General features: G+C 33.8%; 5 protein-coding genes across 6 annotated transcripts; 2 read left to right on the top strand and 3 right to left on the bottom strand.

Annotated features, from left to right (window-relative positions):
* Positions 1-522: 522 nt before the first annotated feature.
* LOC141685169 (putative F-box protein At1g33530) lies at positions 523-1,325 on the bottom strand. Its single transcript, XM_074490292.1, has 2 exons — positions 886-1,325; positions 523-706 (listed from the first exon to the last, which is right to left on the bottom strand). Exons 1-2 carry the CDS (start codon positions 1,323-1,325, stop codon positions 523-525), a joined length of 624 nt encoding a protein of 207 aa, XP_074346393.1.
* A 6,940-nt stretch (positions 1,326-8,265) lies between these two features.
* Positions 8,266-12,107, top strand: LOC141706868 (uncharacterized). Its single transcript, XM_074509740.1, has 6 exons — positions 8,266-8,545; positions 8,680-8,804; positions 9,539-9,635; positions 9,782-9,891; positions 10,393-10,467; positions 11,755-12,107. Exons 1-6 carry the CDS (start codon positions 8,476-8,478, stop codon positions 11,803-11,805), a joined length of 528 nt encoding a protein of 175 aa, XP_074365841.1. The 5' UTR covers positions 8,266-8,475; the 3' UTR covers positions 11,806-12,107.
* Positions 12,108-12,639: 532 nt separating this feature from the next.
* LOC141706866 (putative myosin-binding protein 6) lies at positions 12,640-15,759 on the top strand. 2 transcript variants are annotated; one of them, XM_074509738.1, is made up of 6 exons: positions 12,640-12,880; positions 12,971-13,082; positions 13,262-13,427; positions 13,534-14,807; positions 14,908-15,061; positions 15,422-15,759. In XM_074509738.1, exons 3-5 carry the CDS (start codon positions 13,397-13,399, stop codon positions 14,929-14,931), a joined length of 1,329 nt encoding a protein of 442 aa, XP_074365839.1. In that variant the 5' UTR covers positions 12,640-12,880; positions 12,971-13,082; positions 13,262-13,396; the 3' UTR covers positions 14,932-15,061; positions 15,422-15,759. The 2 variants fall into 2 exon arrangements, with proteins under 2 accessions (XP_074365839.1, XP_074365840.1); XM_074509739.1 differs by lacking the exon at positions 13,262-13,427 and having other exon boundaries at positions 12,642-13,082.
* LOC141706865 (putative leucine-rich repeat receptor-like serine/threonine-protein kinase At2g24130) lies at positions 15,633-19,160 on the bottom strand. The gene is made up of 2 exons (XM_074509737.1): positions 16,610-19,160; positions 15,633-16,443 (listed from the first exon to the last, which is right to left on the bottom strand). Exons 1-2 carry the CDS (start codon positions 19,158-19,160, stop codon positions 16,052-16,054), a joined length of 2,943 nt encoding a protein of 980 aa, XP_074365838.1. The 3' UTR covers positions 15,633-16,051.
* A 2,429-nt stretch (positions 19,161-21,589) lies between these two features.
* LOC141706864 (uncharacterized) lies at positions 21,590-23,511 on the bottom strand. Its single transcript, XM_074509736.1, has 3 exons — positions 23,278-23,511; positions 22,424-23,200; positions 21,590-22,032 (listed from the first exon to the last, which is right to left on the bottom strand). The coding sequence occupies exons 1-3, from the start codon at positions 23,312-23,314 to the stop codon at positions 21,887-21,889; spliced, it is 960 nt and encodes a 319-aa protein (XP_074365837.1). The 5' UTR covers positions 23,315-23,511; the 3' UTR covers positions 21,590-21,886.
* Between the last annotated feature and the right edge of the window lie 329 nt (positions 23,512-23,840).

The raw sequence follows: 23,840 nt of genomic DNA, 5'->3' as shown, positions 1-23,840 counted from the left end.
TATCGGGTAATAACAAGTTAATAAACAACATTGCTTGTAATCATATCAACAATAAAATCTGAAACTTTCAAATGTATTCTCGAAAAAAATCGAGCACACAGAGAATTATTGAACCGTGCAAATTACAAAGGTCATGAAAATGTAATTAGAGTTTTGTTAATTATTGAACGGTCTATTTCATTTCTTGATAATGGTTCTACTTTGCACCCTCTTCATTCCTTGAAGGAAAACCAAACTAGCTGTATAACTAAAGCACTCTGCAGCATATACATTACCATGATCACTACTACGCGCAAAACCCTTAATTTCTTCACTTTTAGGATCATAGCATAAAACATTTACCCCCCATTTTATTACAATCTCATCACCACACTTAAAACCTTGTAACACTGACCAAATATTCAGTTTACCTCGTGGCGTTCTAATTGTGCACATATGGTTCCAAAGCCCAGATTCCTCATGCAAAATATATACTCCCACCGATGTTCCTGGAGAATATCGTCTATACACCATGATAGCTAGCTAATCTTTCACATTGACGAAATTAAAAGTATTTCTGCCAACAATGTCATCGTTAATAACCGGCAAGGACCTAAACTTTTGAGTTCCAACCTCAAACTTTACAATCATGTTTTTACCAGAACAATAAGTGTGCCAGTATGGGCATTTTTTCACCAGGGTACAGGGTGTCGTGTACTCTTCTGTTCTGGAATAACAAGTTTAGTCCAGGAATTTGAATTAGAAGAGTAAACAAAACCTTGCCTGTAAGATGCAGAAAGATAGCAAACCAACACCTGATAATCGTTTTCGACACAATCCCAACAAAATCCAATTAGGTATGTATAATTCGTCCTATAGGAATAGGACTTATCAGCTGGGACATACTCTTGTGGAAAACTGAATTCCCTGTACCTACCAATTATCGGATTCCACAAAAAGAATTCAATTTGGTTAACTAGACAAACTAAGCCATTAATGGAACCAACCAAACGTGTGTTGCTCAGAGGAGCAATTAGCTCGGGTCTAGGAGGTACAATCCGAGTTTGTTTATAACGAGAGAGAATCATAAAACCCTTATAACTCCGAGCTACAAGACAATCTTGGTAAATAGAATTTTTATCATGAGTACTTTTTAAATGTGCTTGTATGAATTCGGGTGTGAAAAAGAGAGATTCCCATGACTTACAAACACAGCGTAAAGGTAGTAAAGTTTCGACAGGCAATCGTGCAAGTATCTCCTCGTTCACTATCTCTTCAGGAAGTTCCCTGGTTAACAATCTCGGTTTCTTGTGGTCACGTAAGATGGTTCTTGCACTGCAATCCATGATTGAGAATAATCAGTTCAGAACTTCTTTTAGCCTCCTACAGGGAAAACCCGAGGCAAAACTCCTACAGGAAAACCCGAAACAAAAACCCTGGAAGGGAGTTCTTTTTTAATGTTCGAAGGATTATTATTTATCTCTGTTAAGTTAGCTGTTCCAGAATTCTAGTTGTATGTTTGATGATGGGCCAGTTTAGAGTCGGGCTAATGAAATGGGCTAGAAGCCTAATAGTATCCCTCAGCCCTATAAATAAATATTTCCAGACTCTTATAAATTTAAAATTATATCGTGAAAGATCGGAAGAAATTCCTCGTAATTATATTCTTATCTATACTATACTATAATAGCCGGAATAGAGATAATTTGGTTCAACGGTTTGATTCAACAATAATTCCCTAATTTTGATTATCACAAAAATAGGTAAATGATGTTATATATTTAATAAACTACTAAATATAGTATACTTATCCTACTAAATTACGAATACAACTTATCATATTATTAAAAGATATAAATAATAGTGTTATATATCTGCTAAACTACTAAATTATTTAACTACTAGAAATAGTCTATTTGTTCTACTAAATTACGACCACATGTTATTCTATTATTTTTATTATAAATTTATAATCATTATATATTTATATAAATATTTTAAAAATATAATATAACTGAATAAATAAAAATTTAAAATATTAATAAGAACCCGTGCATCACACGGAATTTATGCTAGTATTATATAATATGGATAGGAGGGATCTTATTCAAATATTTGGTAGTTATAATCGTATACTGCGAAAGTAATCTTACCGTTGAATCATAAAAGATAATATTCTAATTGTTAGATTATAAAATTAGATATAAAAATAAAATTGTAAATATATTATGACTCCTAATCCTTCACAAATTCTTTTATAGCAACCGTATTCTAAATTGAATAAAATATAAGTTTTAAACCAAAAAGGAATAGTCATTCTAAAATAAATAAATAAATAAAAAATATCTTTTTATATAATAATAATATTAATACAAACATTAAGAATAACAATATACCTACATTAAAAAATTATAAAGTTTTGAAAAATAAAATAAATAAATTTTAAAAAACCGTGCATCGCACGGGATATAAGTTAATATTATTTAATTTATCTAAAAAATATATGAGCATTTTCAAAAAAAATCATGGATGAAGCTTTTTTTTCAAAAAAGAAAAAGCTTTTTTAAAAAAGTATGGCAAAAAACTAATTTTTAAAACAAAAATTCAAAAATATTATATTCTTGAAAATATTAAAAAAAACCCGTTTTACAATCATATTTGCAACTTAAATTAACCGAAAATATAAAATTAAAAGTTAGTAATTAAAATATTATGTGTTCATATAATGAATTACTTAAAAAGGAGTACTTGTTAAGTCAAACACAACCTAAAAATAATAATTTTAATTACTTTTCAGAACCAAGAAAAAAAATTGCATTTGATTGCTTTTGTCGTTATTGATCTGATTTTTTTAATCTGACTTGGGTATAATTTTTTTGTTATCCGTGTATTATGAATAAATTATTAGATTAAAATAAAATTTCTATTAATATTGAATAGTTATGAAAAGTGTTAAATATATAGCAATCTCTAAATAACTAATAAATGGGTATTTTGAATTTAATTAAAATATTAAGATACAGCTAATTTTTCATCCGATTAATTCCTAATTTTCTGATTAATCCTAATTCGATAGTTTCAGTGATTAGTTTTGATTACCGATTTTTAAAATATTGTTTATCTTTTAGTATACTACTAAAATATAGTTCTAATATTACCAAAAATATATTTTTCACATAAATACCCAAAATATTAATTGACGCGACAAATTATCCAAAATACATAATTATTATTTATGTCTTGCATGCATATTTTTTTAAAAATTTTTATACAGAATACACATTTGGAACATATGTCACCGTCTCCTGTAACGTTACCATAGGAAGTGAGCTTGGTTATTCTATATAAAAAAATTTTAAAAAAATAAAGTGTACTTGTCAGACATGCGGATAATTCCGTCAATCTGCATTTTAGACAAATAAGACATTTTGGGATATTTTATCTTTCGCCAAACAAAAAAAAAAGCTACCCTAAAATAATTAAAATTAAGGGCATTTTGATCATTAACATGCTCAAAACTTGTACTTGGGTCATACAACTCAAAATATTTGCAGTCATATCATTGTACTTCTAAAATTTTTTATCCAGATCACTCGTCGTTACATTTTGTTAAAAAATTAACGGAATATTGATTAAATTGCGGGTGAATTGGCTTAAATAAATCAACCATAGAACTGAAGCGGCATTCTAGTCACTCAACTATCTTGAAACTTGCAATTCAATCATTAAATTGAACAAACTTTCATTCACGTCACTCATCATTACATTTATTAAATACTGAAAAGAGAATCGGATCAAGAGCTCTCATACAGCAGCATTAAATCCTCTCTTACAACATCTCTTTACAACGAGTATACAAATTATCATCAATGATTTTACTCATAAAAAATTCATCTATATCAATCTTTTATCATTATATATATTTTTTAAAACAGTATAAAGACATTAAATGAAAAGAAATTAGCAATATTTAAATTTGGGTGCTGATATATTTTATGAGAATACGTTAAAAAAGAACAAGTTTTTAAATATATATATATAGAACTAAATTGACTTTTATAAACTAAATTTAAATCTTATTATTCCAACTTATGTTACCTTTATCCATTCATTTTCTTTTAAAATTTAATTTATTTTACGGTAAACGTACTTTTTACCCTCCTATTTTGTTTCAAAAATAATTTTGTACTAGAATTTTAGGAAACTCATTTCTACCCCTGTACTTCTATTTGGGGATTCAATGTGCACCTCTATTAAAAAAAATTGAATTGGACAAGTGTAAAATCGGAGATTCAGTAATATACTTTATCAAAATAAATTTTATCTTTTCCAAATATTATTAAAAATTGAATTTTTCTTTACACTAATTATAAAATAATAAATTTTAAAATTTTAAATAATGCTATTAATTTTAGCTTTGATTTTCATTTTTATAATATTAATTTTAAAATTTTACAACTTTACTACAATTAAATTTAAGTACATAATCAAAACTAATTATTAAAATTGTTTGTAGTGGAATTATAAAATATTAGTACTAATACTATAGAATGAAAATCAAAATTGAAATTTCTAGTATTATTTGAAAATTAAAAATTTACAATTTTGTATCATTATTTAATTTTTAATATTATTTGAAAGATGTAAAATTTAATTTACTTATTCTTTTACTAAACTTCCGATTTTGTCCATGTTTAATTTAATGAAATTATGAAAAAGAGTGCAAAATGAATGCCAAAATATAGGTTAAGGGGTGTAATATACTTTTCCCAAACTTGTAGTACATTTTATTTTTCATTAATGTTGAGGGGTGTAAAGTGCAATTAACTCTTTATTTTGAAATAATAATTGTATTAGTTTTAATTTTATATTGTTATCATTTTAGAGTACGTATTACTTTACCTGTTAGCTAGTTTAATAATATATATATAAGTAAATGATATATATACAACAACTTATATATATATATATATAGTCTTACTCAAATGAGAACCTCATTATTGTGAGATATGAGATTTAATTATATTCACTCATTTAAATACATCATATTGATCTTTACCATTCATTTAATATTTAATTTTAATATTTTATTATCTTTTATCTAATTCAACCCTCATTAATCACCATCACTTCCGGCGTCGGCCATTTTCGGCCACCACCAACTCCGGCGACCACCAGAAAATCACCATTGTCAAACATAAAATCACCACTGTTATATTAAAAATCACCACCGGAAAATGAAATATCACCACCTGCGCACTAAAAATCAGCAACGTATAGTAAAAATCACCCCATCCTACCATCGTTTTCGGCCACCGGATCTAGCCACTGGTTCCATTCATAACTTCAATCACCAAATTCATAACAAAAATCACCTGATTATATGCGTGTACCACTACTATCGTCGTAAACATCAGCAAAGCAACATCACTACTACCCCATACAACACCACCAAACCATCACAACCACATCACCACCAAAACTACCATCTACAGATCTTCAATATATAACGAATCACCAACTATAACCCAAAATTACCAGAAAATGAAAACTAATCAATAAAAATTGAGAAAACACGCCAAAATTTATTAAAAGTTATTGGCGGAACAAACTGGAAATGAAATCGTCAAAGTTAAAGCAGATCCATCAATCGATAAAAAAAGAATTGAATTCGTCGAAGTTGGATATATGCTAATTGCCGGAAAATCGTTATAAATTGATGAACATGAGTAGAAAATCGACGAGCAGAGGTGGGGTTGACATGAACTCGGTAGTGGGATTGGTGGGATTACACAAAGAAAAAGACAGAGGTATGTGGGTGATAAAAAATAGTGATGGGGAGAAGGGGTTGAGATGTAGAGAGAGAGTCTGGCGGGAGATGGTGGAGCAGCGGTGGTGACGACGGATATGAAAGAGACAGTGGGGTGTTGATGTGAAAAATGGATTAAAGAAATTGGATGAATAAGTGAGAGAAAAAGATGTATGGTTAGGATTAAACGAAAAATAAAAAATATATTATAAAATGGAGGGCTTAGATTAGATCTTATATCTCATTTTAAGATGAGTTCTCATTTGAGTAACTCCCTGTATATATATATGTGTGGTTAAATTCTATTTAGTCCCCTATTTCATTAGAACCCTTGGAGTCCATATATGTTTTACAAGTAAAATATAGCTTAAATTGTTGAAAAACATATTATTTTTTAAATGATATTCTACAAATATCACAATTTTATTGAAAATCTCGCAAATTGCATAAATTTTACAAGTAGAACGTTTCAAAATTTATTATTCTAGAAAACATGCTTAGTTTGTATAACAAAACACACATATTGTACTTGTAAATATATGAGATTTGCATGATTTTGTTGAAGTAATGATATTTGTGAAACATATTTTGTAAGATAACACGTTTTAGAAGATATTTTATTTGCAGAACATAGATGTACTCCGAGGATTACAATTAAAAGTGGACTCTAGAGAATTTTAATATATATATATATATATATATATATATATTTCTCAATATATTAAGTTTCAAAAAAATTAAAGAAGAAAAGAGGTATTGTGGGAGATTTTTTCATTAGTTTATTTTTTAAAATTTTTAATGAATGTAATGGTAATTAGTGACCTGAGTAAGGGTTTTTTCAATTTAACGACCAAATTGCAAGTTTTGAGTCAGTTGAGGTGATTAAAACATCATTTCAGATGATTATACATGTCACACTGGATTTATCTAGAGCCGGCAATTCGTTCGTTTCGTATAATTTCGCGTCGTGTACTTTCGTGTTTCGTGTCCAAAATGCCTATCCCCAAACCCGAACCGTTAAGGATTCGTTTCGTTTCGTGTTCGTGTACCTTCATTTCGTGTACGTTTCGTGTAATGTTTTGTATAATTTGAAATTAATAATAAAAATAAAGATAAATATTTTTATATTTTTAAATATTTTATTTTTACTAGTCGGGTCTTAAGTCAATAAGTCATCAAACGTAATTGTAGTCAAGTCTTTTAAAATTTAAATTTGAATATATTTTATATCTAATTTTTAGAAAAAAATATATGTAAAATATTACTGTAAGATATTTGTATTCATGTAATGATGATATTTATTTATTTATTTATTTCATGTACTTTCGTTTCTTGTAGTGTACGTAAGGGTAAACCCAAAATCGACAATAAATCATATGTGCACTTACTTGTTCGTGTACATTCGTGTTTGTATACTAAAAATGTCAACCCTAACCCGTTATTTTCATGTCATTTTCGTGTCGTGTTATCGTGTAATATAGAATATTGTTGGCTCTAGATTTATCTAAACCAAGTTACTGAAGGCGTGCTTGGCATTGTTGTTGCAGACAGACAGCAACAACAGATTTTTATTGAAAAACAACAAAAAAACTGTTTGATAAATTTAAAAACTGGTTTTTCTGAAAAGTGTTTTTGACGTAAAAATTGATGTTAGAAAAGTAAGCCCCCATACTTTTCGAAAAAACTGCTTTTCAGTTTTAACGGTAAACAGATGTTGATTTCATCATTAAAACTCATCAAAATCATTATTTTTTATAACTTTTTACATCAAAACATAAACATATTAAAAATATTACCAAACAGTCATTTGATTTTTCTAACATAACTTTTTTAACTAACACTTTTTCTAAGAGTACCGCATTTTTTAATAGCAATCTCAAACAATGTATAAGCTTACAGTGTGTTTGGTTGGTGTTGGAGACAACAACAGTAGTTTTTCGCTAAAAACAGCTAAAAAACTGTTTGGTAAAATTAAAAAACCGTTTTTAAAAAGTGCTTTTGTCATAAAAACTGTTAGAAAAATTAAGGCCCTCCGTACTTTTCGAAAAAACCGCTTTTCCGCTTTTGTGGGAAGCAAATGTTAATTTCGCCATCAAACTTTATCAAAATTATTATTTTTGATAATTTTTTACATCAAAACATTTACAAATTAATAATATTACCAAACAGTTATTTGAATTTTTGAATTTCAACAATAGTTTTTTCATCAACACTTTTTCTAATAGCAAAACAATCTTTAACAGTAATTTCAAATAGAGACTTAATCAACATTTCGTCAAATTCTTAACGAAATGTAGCCGAATGATATTTTTTTAAAATAAAATGATGTAACCAAAACTTTTTTGAATTAAATAACCCCTATGCAATTTTGGAAAGTGACCAAAATATCATTTTAACCCTTTAATAAAAAGTGACCAAAATATCATTTTAACCCTTTAATAAAAAAAAACTGTTGTTCAAGTAATACATCCATGTCAAATGGGCCAATGGAAGAAAGGTGGGCGCTTTCTTGATTAAACTGTTAGTGTTACTATCATCTCCTGGGCTGATCACCTACCAATCTGCACACCTTTCGAGTTGGTTCTTGAACATTCAAATCACTGCAAATATTTATTACAACTAATATATTAATACTTCCGATATATATTTATCTTGTGTTGCTAAATTTTTTTCAAGAAAATTAAATAATGGGAAACACATCCTCAATGCTCACTCAATATGACATTGAAGAAGTCCAAGAACACTGCAATCACACCTGTATGTATATTTGTGTCTATATTGCTTCATACCCTTGTATGTATTTTACTATTTACACACACAAACACTTGTTAGTCTTGTTAGTGAGTGATAGTGGTTCTTAGGTTTTCTTGATTTTTTTTTGGGTATTTTAGTTTCATTGCAGGAGATAGCATCATTGTATCAGAGGTTTTGTCAGCTGGATCGAAATGGGGGTGGGTTTATTTCTGCTGAAGAGTTCCTTTCGGTGCCCGAATTCGCGGTCAATCCACTCTCCCAGGTAGAAAATGCATCTAATTTTGGGTTTTAGAGATGATTTACGCTGTTTATGAATGTAATTGAATGTGCTGTTATGAATCTTGATTGCTAGTAATGTATGATTGCGTAAAGGTGTGGTCTTTTTTCACTAAGTTGGGGGAATTGATCTCGATTGCTAATTACTTGCACCACTTTGTGTAAAAAAAATAAGATTTTTATAGAGTTGGGTGGTATCTAATAATGGCGGAACGGATAGATGCTTTTAAGTGATGATTTACACGATTTACAAATGTATTTGAGCATAACCTTATAAATCTTGATTGCCAACAATGTAGGATTGCGTAAAGGTGTAGTCTTCTTGTTAAGTTGGAGAAATTGATCTCAGTTACTAATTACTCCTACTAATTACTTGGACCACCTTCAATTAAATAAAAAGGAGATTTTTGTAGAGTTGGGTGTTATCTAATAAGGGTGGAACATTTGTTAGATGCTTTGAGCTTTGAAGTGATGATTTACACGATTTACGAATGCATTTGAGCATAACCTTATAAATCTTGTTTGCCAATAATGTAGGATTGCGTAAAGGTCTAGTCATTTTTTAGCAAGTCGTAGAAATTGATCTTGATTTCTAATTACTTGGACCACTTTCTATTAAAAAAAATAAAAATAAAGAGTTTTTTTTGTAGAGTTGGGTGTTATCTAATAAATGGGGAAACGATTGATGGCTGTGTATACACATTGTACTTTTGTTTGCAGAGATTGTTCCGGATGGTGGATGGACTGAATTTTAAAGAATTTGTTGCTTTCTTGTCAGCATTTAGTTCTCGTGCAACCCTGCAACAAAAAGTGGAATGTAATGAACTTAATCTTTGACGTATATGTATTATCTTCCTTAATTTTTGTTATTGTATCTATATGCTATAACATGTTCTTTCTGCATCTACTTTTGGATACACTCCTCACTCTGTTATTGTAATTCTTTCTATATTGTCATTGTAGTCATTTTCAAGGTTTATGATTTGGATGGCAATGGAAAAGTTGCATTCAATGATATGTTGGATGTTTTGCGGGATTTGACGGGGCAATTTATTTCTGAACAACAGAGGGAGGTATGTATATGAAAAACTATGGCATTGTCAATTAGCATTGTTTTGATGTGAATGTCCAGTTTTCATTAGTCTTTCTTTCCCTTGCTGATCTGACCATATTTTGCATAAAACCAACAGTAGAACACAAGCAGAACTGAACGGTTCCTTATGAATTACAGTCTTCTTTATGAATTACATAGTATGACTAGGAGTATTCGATCCTCTTATTTTTTGATTTCTTAAACTGAGAGTAAATAAATTAAGAAATGGATTTTTGTTTAGGAATGAATAATAACTTGGTGAAAGAAATAGAAAATACAAGTATCTTTAGAATCCATTTATATAACTTTTTGTTAAAGATGATTTAGATTAATTTAAGTGGAAACATTAGGCTTTGCCGACTTCCCACGTTTGTAAAGAACCATTCCATGTTATAGGCTGGGTAAAATCTATATATATTACTAATGCCGCATGCTATGTTTCTGATAGCATATGATTCTAATAATGTCCGCTTTTATTCAGCAAGTTCTGACTCATGTTTTAGAGGAAGCGGGCTACAAAAAAGATTCTTTCTTGGTTCTAGCCGACTTTATGAAGGTAATGTACTTTATATAATAGTTCAAAGCAAATCTCGCAGTTTCAAACTTTAGTTAGCATATCTCATTGTACTAACTTTTACAATTTAAAAGTAGTAGCAAACTTTAGTTAGCATAGGAATTGGACTTGAGTCATCAAGTGATGTATTACTTCAATTTACATAGGAATTCGTTGCAATTCCTATGTTAACAAAATTTTTACAGTAGTTAGCATATTAGGAATTGGACTTGAGTCATCAAGTGATGTATTACTTTGATGGTACTAGCTCTTACATCAGAAATACCTAAAAGATCTTGGCTTGGTGCCAGTGGTGGATAAAAGAAAATAGTTTCATCTAGCATATTATATAGACATGTGAGCGTCAATACCATTAAATAAATAATTTATGGTATAAAGCAAACTTTTTCTAAAGAAAGATATTAGAATATCAACGCATCTAAAGTAATATACTACTGGTTCTGTCTGGGCACACTGTAAGTTTGGTCACATCTGTGTAGTGGTTTCTGGAGTAGACCGTGTAATACATAGAACTCTATATATTCATTATAAAATATTCAAACCTGAAATATATGTAGGTCCTTAATAGTATATAAATAGATATTTGTTATTGCCATTATGCCATATAATGTCATAGTTTATATTGTATAAGCAACTGGATCGACTTCCCATCAGTTCAATTGGTGTTATTCATTTAAGTTTCAAAATTATATTGCAAACAGTAGTACTTACATTTTGTGAGATTCACTGCTACACTGACAAAAGATTACCGAAAGTCTATATCAGTTTGAACTTGCAAGTCTATCAAATTGAATTCAGAATCCATAGTTATATTTTGCAGTTAGGAGTGTATTTCTGTTCTTTGCGCTATAATATAATAAATCTGTATTATCTGATATACTCTAATTTTCTATAGAATATGCTTGTGTAAACTGAATCTGATTTGCTAATATTTATAGGTCAAAAATGATACACTTAATAATATAGTTCACCATCTCATGAGGGAAATGAGTAATCTAAATATGAATCTTGATCAAACGTGGAGTAAATTTACTCTTGTTACTTGTAAGGGTGAATTTAATAGTGAGAAAACATCTTTTCATCCTTTATGTATGCTCTGAAGTGCAGACTTATATAGTTTCTGAAATTTGGTAAATATTTGGTGGCCCCATGGATAACAAATCCAGCACTGGTATCTGAGTTGAGCCGCTTTTACCTAATTATGGACGAGGTGTAATTTATTCAAACTTGCCTCTCCAATTATCAAATGTCAATTCTTGTTGCTTGCAGATTCTTGGAAGTTCTGGATTGAAGATGGAAGTTGAGGTGCCAGTAGACTAAAATGGAATTAATGACATGTTTTCCATCCCAGAAGTTGAGATCCTACGTTCCTGTGCTAGTTAATTTTTATGGAGATTGTTGTATTTTTTTATTATCTTGTCACTGTATCATCCTGGTACAACATGTATATGGATGAGACAGTTTATGGATAGTTGTACTATATTATGCTGCTTTGTAGGCTAGCGGTCATGGATAGGTTTTATGTTAATAAGATTATATAGAGTTCTTATTTGTGAGTGGGTTACTTGCATAACAATATACAAACTCGGAGATATCCTTGGCTATTTAACTTCTTTGTTTGATTTCGGCCCGCCAAAGTTAATCATGCTAATTACTGTAATCTATAATGTCTTTCTGCTAAGACATTGCCTGTGATCATGAACATTCCATACAGAAATAAACCTATGAGAGTAATTATTCTCAGCGTAATGTTTTGTTGTGTTATGGAATGTCGTTTGCTGGTCTCAGGAATGTGAAGTCTCTTAAATTTTAGTTGATCGTCTGTGTAGCCTATCAAAGAAGTATTTGTTTGTCGGGTGATGATCGACAACAAACATCTGTTATAGCATCATCCGTATCGATCATGGTATGTAATAATAAACGGGATCCCTGCACCCTGGTTTTGTGTGTACATATTCACGATACCGACGATGTCAGGACCAATACCTGACATCACATAAAAACCCTAAAGAAGAAGAATTAAGAATTATGTTGGAATTGATTTCTTTGCCATGACAATCAGGTGGAAGTAGTCTCTGATTATAAGATGTAACCTGATGAACTTAAAAATGATATCAGTAGATTTACTATTATATAATCTTATTTAGAAACATTTGCTTTTATGATTTACTAAAAAATAAAAGAACATCTATATATAGTAGATTTGTAACATGTTTAAACCAGCTCTATAAAGATTGACATGGGGGAATATAAACATTTGGAGTAGTGAACGTTTGGTGGTTGTTAAGCTTCGAATTCACTGCTCCCTCGAATCCCACCTTTTCTCTAAAAGAAGACGACGAGGACGACAAGAACAATAAATCTCTGCAGACCAAATAACATCATATTTGATCTTGTGAAAACCGATACGATTTTATAACGTTCATGTTCCATTTCTTGTAATGGTTCTGTTATTGCCAACTTTATTTTTTTTCTCTGATTTCAGAAAATTGCGCGCTTCAGCCTAAATTCGAATCCTTGCAGAAAGGAGGGTAGCCGGCTTAGTTTCTTATATTTCATGTGGTAATGTGGATCTGGACGCTCATTTAATCAAAAAGGTAATTCATTTCTTATCTTCTGTATTGATTTACAAATTACATGTTTTTTCTGGTTGAAATTTGATATGTTAGACTTCTTTTGTTAACAATGTTGACTGGATACATGTCTTTTAGGTTGTAGTGCCATGCATTTTGTAAATGTAAGAAAAAAATTGTATTAACACATTTTGTTTCTCCAGAATTGCATATGTTGATGCGTCATAGTAGTTCTGTGGTCACCGGATTTTTCCAGAATATTGTCTGTTACTGAGAAGTCCTTTAGTACTACTTATGATATGATTTAATCGATGTCAATAAAACCTCGCACTACTTGAATGCACAAGGCTCCTGCATTACCATTGTCTGGTATTGTCCTTCAAATTTTGACCAGAAGTTTATTTAACACTTATGCTTTTCGTGTTTATCTCAGAAATGAGTCTGGTATTGTTTATAACTTGATGTGTGTTGACAGAGAGCAACATTTTCCCTTGGAGGATGTCAGAATCAAAACTTACAGCTCTGAAAGAAGCACTTGCTGCTCAACAAAAACTTCTAAAACAGCTATATAATGACTTAGATGTGGAACGAGAAGCTTCTTCTACCGCAGCAAGTGAAGCTTTATCTATGATACTACGTCTTCAAAATGAGAAGGCTGTGGTGAAAATGGAAGCAGAGCAATATAAGAGATTAGCTGAAGAAAAGATGTCCTATGCGGAAGAAACTTTGGAAATTTTTGAAGATCTTGTTAATCAGAAAGAAATGGAGATTTCTTCTCTAGATTTACAAGTGCAGGCTTATAGAAATAAACTACTTGACATCGGATTTGATGATCCAGGAGATGGTGAGAAGGATTTTCTTGTGAAGAATTTGCGAAGGGGTGAAGCTTTGATGGGAGCGACTAGTACTAGCAGTACTTCAGACAGGGACTTTGCCTCTCTAGTTCAATCACCAAGACTCCCAGTTATCAAGACGGTTCATGAGGTAGAGGGATCAGAAAGTCCTGAGGATGACTTGATCTCAAAGGGAGTAGGCTCCGTAGGGAAACAGTTGGACATCAATTCCTATTGGGAACAAATTAGAAAGTTGGATGACCAAGTGAGAGAGATAACAGGAGAGCCAATTACTAGGCTGAATTCTCCCTCGCCACATATGCAATGGAGCAGTAATGGGTCGTGTGGTACCAAAAGAACTATATCCAGAGAATATGATCAACTCAAGCACCTCGATAATATGTTGGAAAAAGAATTTTGTACAAGTTCTGGTTCGTCCATGACCATCCGTGATGTTTTTGAAGTCCCACAGCCTCTAGATAATTTTCCTGCAGGTGAGGGTGTAGCAAAAAAAGAGGGGAAGGCGCCTTTGCAAGATGATGAGAAGCGTAATAAAGCATTTAGACAATCTGTTGAAGGTCAAGATCATGACTGTTTGGATAAAGGGCTTATATCCCAACAGCGTGAGCTAAATCTCAGTCCGCCACCTGATGGGGAATGTGTTGACCGCCAATTAATTAAGATTGTTCAACCCACTAGTGCATGCAAGGACAAAGTACGAGCTTATAATTTGTCAGAGAGATATGAGATTCAGAGTCACATGTTAAGACAAGAATGTAATAAAGATGGGAGAGTGGAATTGCAGTTGTTGAATGAAATTCAAAAGCAACTAACTGTTATTCAATCCGAGATTGAAAGTTTGAAACCTAAAAAGTCTTCTTCCATGGAAAATTTGCGTATTCATTGTCTTGAACAGGTACTCCTCTTTACAATTGTTCACCTTTGTGTCAGTTAACTGATTTTCCATTGTTCTTGCATTCTTTTTTCCATGAAAAATAATTTTAAAAAATGGACAGGAACTGCTGCATTTTTGGCTCTGATTAGCAACAATCGATTAGTTCCAATTTAGGCAACTACAAAACAATGTGCATGTCCGCATGGGATATTTTTCTGTATCGCCTACTGCTGCTCCAATATGCTAAAGGATATGTATAACCAGTGAATGTGCAGGTGTGTTTCTTTCTAGCAGATACCTATATGAATGAAGATATGGACCGAGCTTTCTCTTTGTATATGTTAACTGTTAACAACGTACACAGTATATATAGCATGCATTTGTCCAATTACATAATCATGCGGTTAAATCTTGGCTGTTATGGTCCCTTTATAGTATATTTGTCGGATAGGAGAAGAGTCATTCTGTTGCTTTTAACGCTCCTCCCCCCTTTTTTTGCTTCTTTTGTTTTATTTTCTCGGAATCACTACCAGATAGAAACACAACACCGGTGTGTTTTACTATCACATGTAAATATAATTAAGAAGATTTTATTGGTTTAAAGGTGTTGCATTATAATTTTTTCTATATTGCAGGGCTTTGGTCACAAATATGACCCCTGCAGGCCCTGCTCACCCAAATTCCGGTGTGCCCTGAGGAGAGCTGATGAAGGTAGGCAATAATGTTTTTGATAACTGTACATTTTTGGCAGTACCGTCTCTGTTTAGAGAAAGGCTTATAGTTCTTCAGGTGGGATGTAGTATGACAAGTGGATACTCGAAATATACCAAACTAGAATCTCATGTATATCATATTACTTTTAAATGATGAAACTCGGAAATCAGAATGCTCTACTTTCCATTCAGAAACAGTTGTTTGAAACACTTCTTACAACTTGCATCCTCATATTTGTTTCAGATAATTGCAGCACAAAAACAGCCAGCATTTATGCAAATATCTTTCTCCCACAGTATAACTTGAAGGCCTAATGCCCAAGTTGTGCTGTGGTCCAGCATTTGTTATTGCATGTACAGTATAAAATATATGAATTCTTTCTGTTACTAATCTTCTTTAAAAAGAAGATGATAATGACTCCATCTATACTTGATTGCTACATAGAACTTGTGCTTAATATTATGATAAAGGTGAGATTTAGTGAGTTGGGTCACCAGACCTTCCACTAGCCTAATCGGGTCTAGATTTACTGACATCAGATCAGAAACTGTTTAAGTACTTTTAGTAGACCCGGATTTTTCTACCGAAGGACCTGATAGATATTGCTTCAACCGCGCTATTTGATGAGCCACATCATCCATAGTTGGCCTAGTTAATGGACTGTATTGAGTACATATGAGTCCTAACTCGATTAACTCCAACAACACATCGCACCATAGTCTGTTCAAAGGCACCACAGAGCCATTAGGAGCATACCTTTCAAGAGCTTGTTCAACAATTGGCTCAATCTTGGAAGGGTATTGACTCTTAACCCATTCATGCAAACTTGATCCTTCTTGGAATATTGTATCTGTAGGACGCTTTCCTGTCACAATTTCTAACAAGAGAACGCCAAAACTGTAAACATCTCCTTCTGTCGAAGCTTGGCTACCCATACCATATTCTGCCAAGATAATATAAATCCTTTTCATTAGAGAAGTTACATATTTGACAAAGACGTGTATAATTTTAAAGTAAAATGAGAGAATTCAATAAGTCAATCAGCATCATTTGGCTACAACATTATCTGCAATATTAATGTCCATGACTTAACCTTAGGTATTACTTACCAGGAGCAATATAACCGAGGGAGCCACAAAGCAAGCCATCTGTCGAGCAAAAGGAAGCAGAATCATTGACACAGACACTCCCTTGATCACTCCCTTTTACCAATTTTGCGATACCAAAATCACTCACCAAAGCTGTCATGTCATGGTCTATAAGAATGTTGCTTGGTTTTAGATCACAGTGCACTACTTTGACGGGAGAGTAATGATGCAGATAGGCCAGACCTTCAGCTACATCACTACAAATATTTACCAACTGAACCAAGTCCAATCTGTGGTTCCACAAGCAGCTCGGATACAAATAGTTCTCAAGGCTACCATTTGGCATAAGTGGAAGAACAATAGCCTTGAAATCTGGCCTGCTGCATGTTGTAATGATCTTGATCAAATTCCGGTGTCTTGTCCTCTTTAGAACTTGGCATTCTCTTTTAAAGCTCTTCCCAGACAATTCCCCAGCTGTTCTTGTGTCAATTACTTTCACAGCTATTTTTGTGTTGTCTTCAAATATTCCCTTATAGACATTTCCAAATTGACCTGACCCAATTAAGCATGCATTGCTGAATCCACCCGTGGCTTTGATGAGTTGTTGATAAGAAATTTTTGGGTGTATATGTTCATTTGCTTCATGATCCTCTTCTTCCGTTTCTGGACATGTGGAAGTTGCTATTTTCCTTCTTAAACTTAACTTTAGTGCTACACGATACCCAAAAATGCACAAGATGAGAATGATAAACACTGAACTGATCAGAGCAGGTAAAATTATGACACCGCAAGTTCTCTTCTTTGAACAGCTACGCATGCCTTTTATGGAGCCACAAAGATGGGGATTGCCCATAAAAGAATCAAAGGACATCCCTGAAAATGCTCCTTTATTTAGTACAATCCCAGAGAAGTTGTTGAAGGAGAATTTCATTTCTTTCAGAGTTGAAGATGCCTGCAGAGATTCCGGTATGTTCCCACTTAAATTGTTAGATGACACATCAAGTCCTTTAAGGTAAGGGAGTTTCCCAACTGATTCAGGTAAAGAACTTTCTAAAGCATTACTCGAAAGATTTAGGTACTCTAAGGCGATGCAGCTGCCAATTTGTGGAGGGATTGTCCCTGAAAGATTGTTCGATGAAATATCAATTGCCAGAACCATATCCATTTTACTCAGCTCCAATGGCACAGGCCCATGTAAGTTATTTGAAGACAAGTTCAAGTACAACTTCAAGCTACTCAGTCCGGCCACTTCATTTGGAATAACCCCAGATATTCTGTTACAAGAGAGGTCTAGTATCTCTAAGTTGATGCATTTTCCAAGGCTTGGTGGTATGGTACCTGATAGCTGGTTCTCGTACAGCAAGAGACTTCGTATCTGAGTAAGATTGGCAAAACTGTCCGGTATTGAACCTGAAAGTTGGTTCTTTGACAAATCTAGAAGGCCTAAGTGAGGATTATCACCAAAGGCAGATGGAATGTATCCCGAGAGTGCATTATTTGACAAGTAAAGCCTCTCAAGTCTTTTCATATGAAACAGTTCGTGTGGAATCGAACCATTTATATAGTTACCAGACAAGTTAAGAAGTGTGAGGTTGAAAAGTTTTGAAATGTCAGGAGGAATAGAGCCAAAAATGAGATTATTTTCAAGATGAATTTGTACAAGGCTAGTTGGGAGATCACCAATAATAGAAGGTATCTGACCACCAAGACTATTTCCAGCCAACTCAAGTTCTTGCAAGTTTGAAGAATTTTCTAAAGAGGAGAAAAAGGTGTATAAGTTAGTGTTACCATTGTGACTTGAGAAATTGTTATATGATAGAAAAAGGAACTGTAACTGTGGCATTTTATGTACAATCTCAGAAGGTAAGTTTCCACGTAATGCATTTAATTCCAAATCCAGCCATTCGAGTTTTGAAGAGTTTGAAAGAGCTTGAGGGACTTGACCAACAAGTTGATTGGACCAAAGCAGAAGAAACCTTAGCTGTCTAAGCTGACATTGATTGTTCATACGAATCTCGCCACTGAGAGAATTGTTGGATAGGTCTATGTATTCCAAAGAAGATGTGTCATTACACAAAAGTAATTTTGGAATTTCACCACTGAGACGGTTACTCCCTAAATCAAGATATACCAAGTCACCAAGAAAACCTAGCTCAATGGGGATTGTACCTTCAATAAGATTTGTAGATAAGCTCAACTCTCTGAGGTAGGTAAGTAAACCAATCTCAGCTGGGATGTGGCCTTCAAAAAAGTTCTTGGACAAATCAAGAATTGTCAAGTAAGAAAGCTTGGAAATGGCTGGTGAAATGGTGCCTCTAAGTGAAAGGCCACTAAGGTCAAGACTTAAAACTCGTGTTCTATTGACATTGCAGCCAATACCAGACCAGTTGCATAGTTGCAACTTAGAAGAGTTCCAATTTTCAAGAGAATTTTTTGGATCAGAAACAACCCCGGATTTGAAAGAAAGAAGTGAAGCTTGATCAATTAGTATCTGAGAATTATTTACTTCTCCGGACACAACAAAGAATGCCATTAACAAGAAAAGAGAGTTAAACATACAATAAGACCCCATTTGCATATATATGATCAATGCAAGTTTCTTCCTTCTTTGATGAGATAATGAGAGGGGAGAGAGGGGGGGGAGAGAGAGAGAAGGGGGGGGGGGGAGAGAGGGAGAGAGGGATGGTAGAGTTTATTGTAGAAAAAAGATGCACCAAGGAGGGTTTTATGATCAAGAAAAAGCTAGCTAGCTGGAGATTGCAGTGCGGAGAATGGTTTCTTGAGAAAAAACAAATTTAAAAATCCTTTTTGTGTGCCTAACTGCCATTGAAGTAATGAAATTTACGTTTGGCGCCTTGGTTGTTTGACTGTGACATTTGCCAATGAGAACTGTGAACGTGTGAATAACATAACAGATATTTAAGCTTTTCAAATTGATTAGATTAAGCTGGGTGTGAAGACATTTCCATGTCATTAGGCCTAACTAATTCATTTAGTCCTTAATCATCACCAAGTGCAGAATGTATTTAAATTGCTTGTGGGAAATGATTTCATGTGTTAGTTCCTCGCTAGCTAGTGGATGATGAGTCGTTAAGTCGGATAATCTAGGTTGTAATATAATTAAGCACGCTTAGTGCCAGAACTTTCTTTGATTTGGTAGGCAAAACCGCAAGAGCAGTAGCTAGCCGACCAATCTAATTATGTTAATCCCATTTTGACATATATGTCCCATATCTTACCTCGTGAACTTTAGCCAATCACCGATGAGGTTCTAGCCTTAGGTTACATGTTCGATTTCCCCTCCTCACTGTAGGACACATTCCATCGATGATAAAAGCCAAAACGGACACATTCCATCCGATAAATTAAGTCAATACAAAAAGAATGAGGTAAAAAATATAGTCATAACAAAAATAGACGGTTGACATTCTTTATAGCTATACCAGATACAACCGCGAAGGAGCATAATGTTTTCATACGATAGGAGATCAATTGGTCTGAATGCAAATAGTTGACCTTAATAGGCTGAAAATAAAAATACGGAACAAGGACTATAACATTATTTATATTGATTTTGATCAAGTATGAAGACATTAAGATACTAAAAAGAGAAGCATTATGTGTATCTCCCTAAAGAAAAGGCACTATAAGATCAAGTTGCCGTGCCTTTAACCTTTATATATTCAAGGTTTAGACTCAGACTTCAGACGCTGCAATGCGCTAGTGCTTAGAGACTAAAAAGGTAGCAATGTGCATGCAGTGTACATGTATAAATAATGTGAATAGTGTTGGTGTGCCTAAAAGGCTAACATAGTTGTATTCACAGGCCTTGGCAGCAAATCATTGACCTCGTATATAAAAACATGTGATGAAGTTAATTAAAGAAAAATATTTGGGCAGTATTGTTTTACTATATGTACGTGTTGGTGTGTTGTTCCAACGTAATATAAGATCCGGTTGGGGAAGGTTTTTGATGAGCCGATTACTCAACATGTGTCTGTGATAGCTAAAAAAGGAGTTGTATTTCAAACATTCCAATATTACATTGCTGCATATTTCTAATACGACTAAACTTTATGTTTTAGGGATGAATGGTTTTGACATGGTATTTCAAACTCATTTTACACCTATAAGAGCTTCATAATCAGGGACGGACCATAACATAGGCTGATGTGGGCTGAAACCCGGGTGAAATCATGAGTCCGCCCTTGTTTATAACGTCAGCACATCACATAATATAGGGCTGAGGTGGGCTGAAGCCCCGGTGAAATCATGGTCCACCTCTGTAACTCCGTTTATAACTAGCACAGTTGCTCCTCGAGTATTTTTCACATGATTTTATCTATTAGACTTATAGTTGATGTCTGTAGTAATATAGCTTCTACTTAATTTCATTAATGATATGGTTTTACATAAAAATGAATAACATATCTGCTGCGGTCAAAAGATTCTGATAAAATTATTGGACTGCCAATAAATAGACGTCAAGTCATATGTGAATGCACGCATTTTATGCTTCTTAGAAGGCGGTGTGAGGGACAGTGTATGGTGGTCTGTGATGCTGCAGTAGATGTCTTGATGTCTGCAGGAAGTCCTGTCATTGTTTCTATGCCGCCCATCCAAGCTGAGGCAGAGGCTGTTCTTTTTGTCCTCAAATTCGCTTAGGATTTATGCAGGATTTAGATTGCTGGAAGTAGAAACTGACTGCCTAAATTTAGTTGATTCACTCCTTTTGAGTACTCGCATGAGGACCGTCACACAAACAGTTGTTAGTGATATTAGTCTGTAGCCAGGACATTTGATATGTGTTCCTTTAGCTTTACTAGCCAGGACATTTGATTTCAGAGTGCTCTGGACCAATAAGAGTAAGATCGAGAATATAACTTCTTCCGATAAATAATTGATTGAGCTTATTAGGGGTGATAAAATCAGTTGATTGTAGCTATGCTTTGTTCTGAGCAACTTGTTTATGAGTTGAAATGTACTTTACGATAGACAGGGTGAGAATCCTGACTAAGGAAATATAGCTATAGAACATTAAGAAAATTCCTGGGAAAAATTGCAATATTTCTTTTACATAATACATATGTTGTATTGTAAAGATTAAGTGCAAGGACAAACATATGTACTTTTATGCAGTGAGAAAACAATAATCACTTTAAAATTGAACTTTTTAATCTTTTTTTTTCTTTTTATCTTAGTGAAAAACAATCAAGAAGTAATGTTACATCGAAAAAGAATTTGATATGACATCGCGTTGATGTATGATTTGTAGTCTTGGAATATAAATAGGACATGCTAATATGGAGGTGGTGGATAGGCACCGGGAGGTGGCGGATAGACTCCTGCAGGTTGTTGATAGAGTCCTGGAAATGGACTTGTCTGACCCGAAGAAGATTGTGGTTGAGAAAGTCCTGGAAATGGATTCGGAGGATACGTGGAAACTGCAATAAACATATTATTACCGCATTAGTTTAAAGTGTTAGGAATAAGCTTGATGTAGAATCAATAAAACTGAAGATTAAAATTTATAACTTTCTTTTGCATTCAGAAGCTGCATTTTCTATTATTTGGATTTCGTATTCATAAGGATCCTAGTTAGGTTTCTGATTCTTTGGACTGCCGTAACTTGAAATTTAAAAATTTCTAGCAAGCGAGATTCATATTAGTTGGACTCAGACCACGTCCGGACTAACTAGACAAGGCAATCAAGTAGTTTGACAATTTATACTTAGTATGGAATATATTGAGCTATGGCATTGAAGATTACTAAGATGCGTGCATTCATCTTAACATAGGTTAAAATTGTAAAATGAAATGTGTTTGCGCGTGTACCTGGTGGATAAGGAGTCGGGGCTTGAGAAGGAGGGTAAGCCTGTGGATTATATGGCTGTTGAGGAGGATACGCGGATGATTGTGCAGGAGGAGGAGGGTAAGGAGATGGAGGATATGGCGCAGCTGCATTAGGAGGGGGATAAGGCCCTGCTGCTGAATTAGGAGGATAAGGCACTGCAGCATTAGGATGACTGTTGTACGGTGCTGAATTAGGGGGATACTGTGATGCTGCATTAGGGTCGCAATATGGTGCTGTGGGATTGGGAGGAGCATATGGTGCTGCGGAGTTTGGAGGATACGGGGATGGATAAGCAGGATTAGGATTAGGAGGAGGAGGGTTATGAGGTGCGTATAGTGATGCTGAGTTTTGAGGATACGGGGACGGATAAGCAGGATTAGTAGGTGGATTTGCGGGAGGTGCATATGGCGCTTGTGGATACTGTGATTGTGGAGGTTGAGTTGTATAATGTGGAAACTGTGCTACTCCTGTATTATTGGAATTGTAGGCATTTGAGGTAGGCATTGCAGCATATGGCGTTGATACAGGCGCTGCAGCATAAGGTGCAGAAGTATTATTAGGCTGTTGGTATGGCATAGCTGTAGGCGTAGGCGTGGTCGAGTAAGTAGGATTCGCTTGGTTAGGTGGAGACGGATTTTGAGACGGCGGATAACCAGCCGGGGGAGCAGGTGCATAAGGAGCTGTTGGTTTCACCGTCGAAAGTGCTGCATTCGGTGTTGCATAAGTTGATCCTGTTGATGATTCCGCCTTCTGTGAACCTGATCCATAAACACGAAATTAGCATAACAATTTATCGCATAACAAACACGAACCACGGGCCGAGAAGACTAATTACCTTGATTTGCAGAAGCTGAAATCGGTGCGCCTACCATGACTGGAATTGTGTGTGTTTGCAGCTTGTTTAGTTGATAATTCGAAACTCATATATAGAACCTATAAGGCCAAGTGATCCATTTCTAACCATGGAAATTGACTTGTAATCGAAAAGTCGTCGTTCCAACTCAATGACGCGGGGATCAAAATCATTAATCAAGTACCAATTCAATACTTGGTTAACTTAAGAAATTCACAACTTGGTTTGGTAACATGTGGAGTAGAGTTGACTATTTAGAGCTCTATTATCAGAAGTCAGAACTCAAAAGAGAATAATACAGATATTATTATTGTCTTCTTCGTGGTTGAATAATCAACTCAATATTTTTGGCTGTAGCATTACCCTGTTGCTCTTTTTTTCTTACCATCTCGTGTTCTCTGTTTTAATTTTTAAACAACCGATAGTAACATTTCAGGGTTCCCGGAATAAGAGTCCTCTGTCTAAAACTAATGTTATCAGATTTTTATCCTTGTACCCAAGTTTTTGTTTTTTCCTAACAAATGTCGGGAGTGAGTAAGAATCGA

This window comes from Apium graveolens, chromosome 2, assembly GCF_009905375.1.
Source record: "Apium graveolens cultivar Ventura chromosome 2, ASM990537v1, whole genome shotgun sequence".
Classification (NCBI taxonomy): Eukaryota; Viridiplantae; Streptophyta; class Magnoliopsida; order Apiales; family Apiaceae; genus Apium; species Apium graveolens.
The sequence above is the reverse complement of the archived record's forward strand: the minus strand, read 5'-3'. Positions and strand labels throughout refer to the sequence as shown.

Excerpts from the sequence above, each read along its gene's own strand:
- LOC141685169 (XM_074490292.1), bottom strand. The coding sequence starts at position 1,325 with ATGGATTGCAGTGCAAGAACCATCTTACGTGACCACAAGAAACCGAGA. Across the intron at positions 707-885 it reads GAATTCAGTTTTCCACAAGA|AACAGAAGAGTACACGACAC; the intron begins GTATGTCCCAGC and ends TTGTTATTCCAG.
- LOC141706868 (XM_074509740.1), top strand. The coding sequence starts at position 8,476 with ATGGGAAACACATCCTCAATGCTCACTCAATATGACATTGAAGAAGTC. Across the intron at positions 8,805-9,538 it reads CGGTCAATCCACTCTCCCAG|AGATTGTTCCGGATGGTGGA; the intron begins GTAGAAAATGCA and ends TTTTGTTTGCAG. Across the intron at positions 9,636-9,781 it reads CCTGCAACAAAAAGTGGAAT|TCATTTTCAAGGTTTATGAT; the intron begins GTAATGAACTTA and ends TTGTCATTGTAG.
- LOC141706866 (XM_074509738.1), top strand. The coding sequence starts at position 13,397 with ATGCACAAGGCTCCTGCATTACCATTGTCTG. Across the intron at positions 13,428-13,533 it reads TCCTGCATTACCATTGTCTG|AGAGCAACATTTTCCCTTGG; the intron begins GTATTGTCCTTC and ends GTGTGTTGACAG. Across the intron at positions 14,808-14,907 it reads GTATTCATTGTCTTGAACAG|GAACTGCTGCATTTTTGGCT; the intron begins GTACTCCTCTTT and ends AAAAATGGACAG.
- LOC141706865 (XM_074509737.1), bottom strand. The coding sequence starts at position 19,160 with ATGGGGTCTTATTGTATGTTTAACTCTCTTTTCTTGTTAATGGCATTC. Across the intron at positions 16,444-16,609 it reads CCTCGGTTATATTGCTCCTG|AATATGGTATGGGTAGCCAA; the intron begins GTAAGTAATACC and ends TTATCTTGGCAG.
- LOC141706864 (XM_074509736.1), bottom strand. The coding sequence starts at position 23,314 with ATGGTAGGCGCACCGATTTCAGCTTCTGCAAATCAAG. Across the intron at positions 23,201-23,277 it reads TTCAGCTTCTGCAAATCAAG|GTTCACAGAAGGCGGAATCA; the intron begins GTAATTAGTCTT and ends TTTATGGATCAG. Across the intron at positions 22,033-22,423 it reads CCCGACTCCTTATCCACCAG|TTTCCACGTATCCTCCGAAT; the intron begins GTACACGCGCAA and ends TGTTTATTGCAG.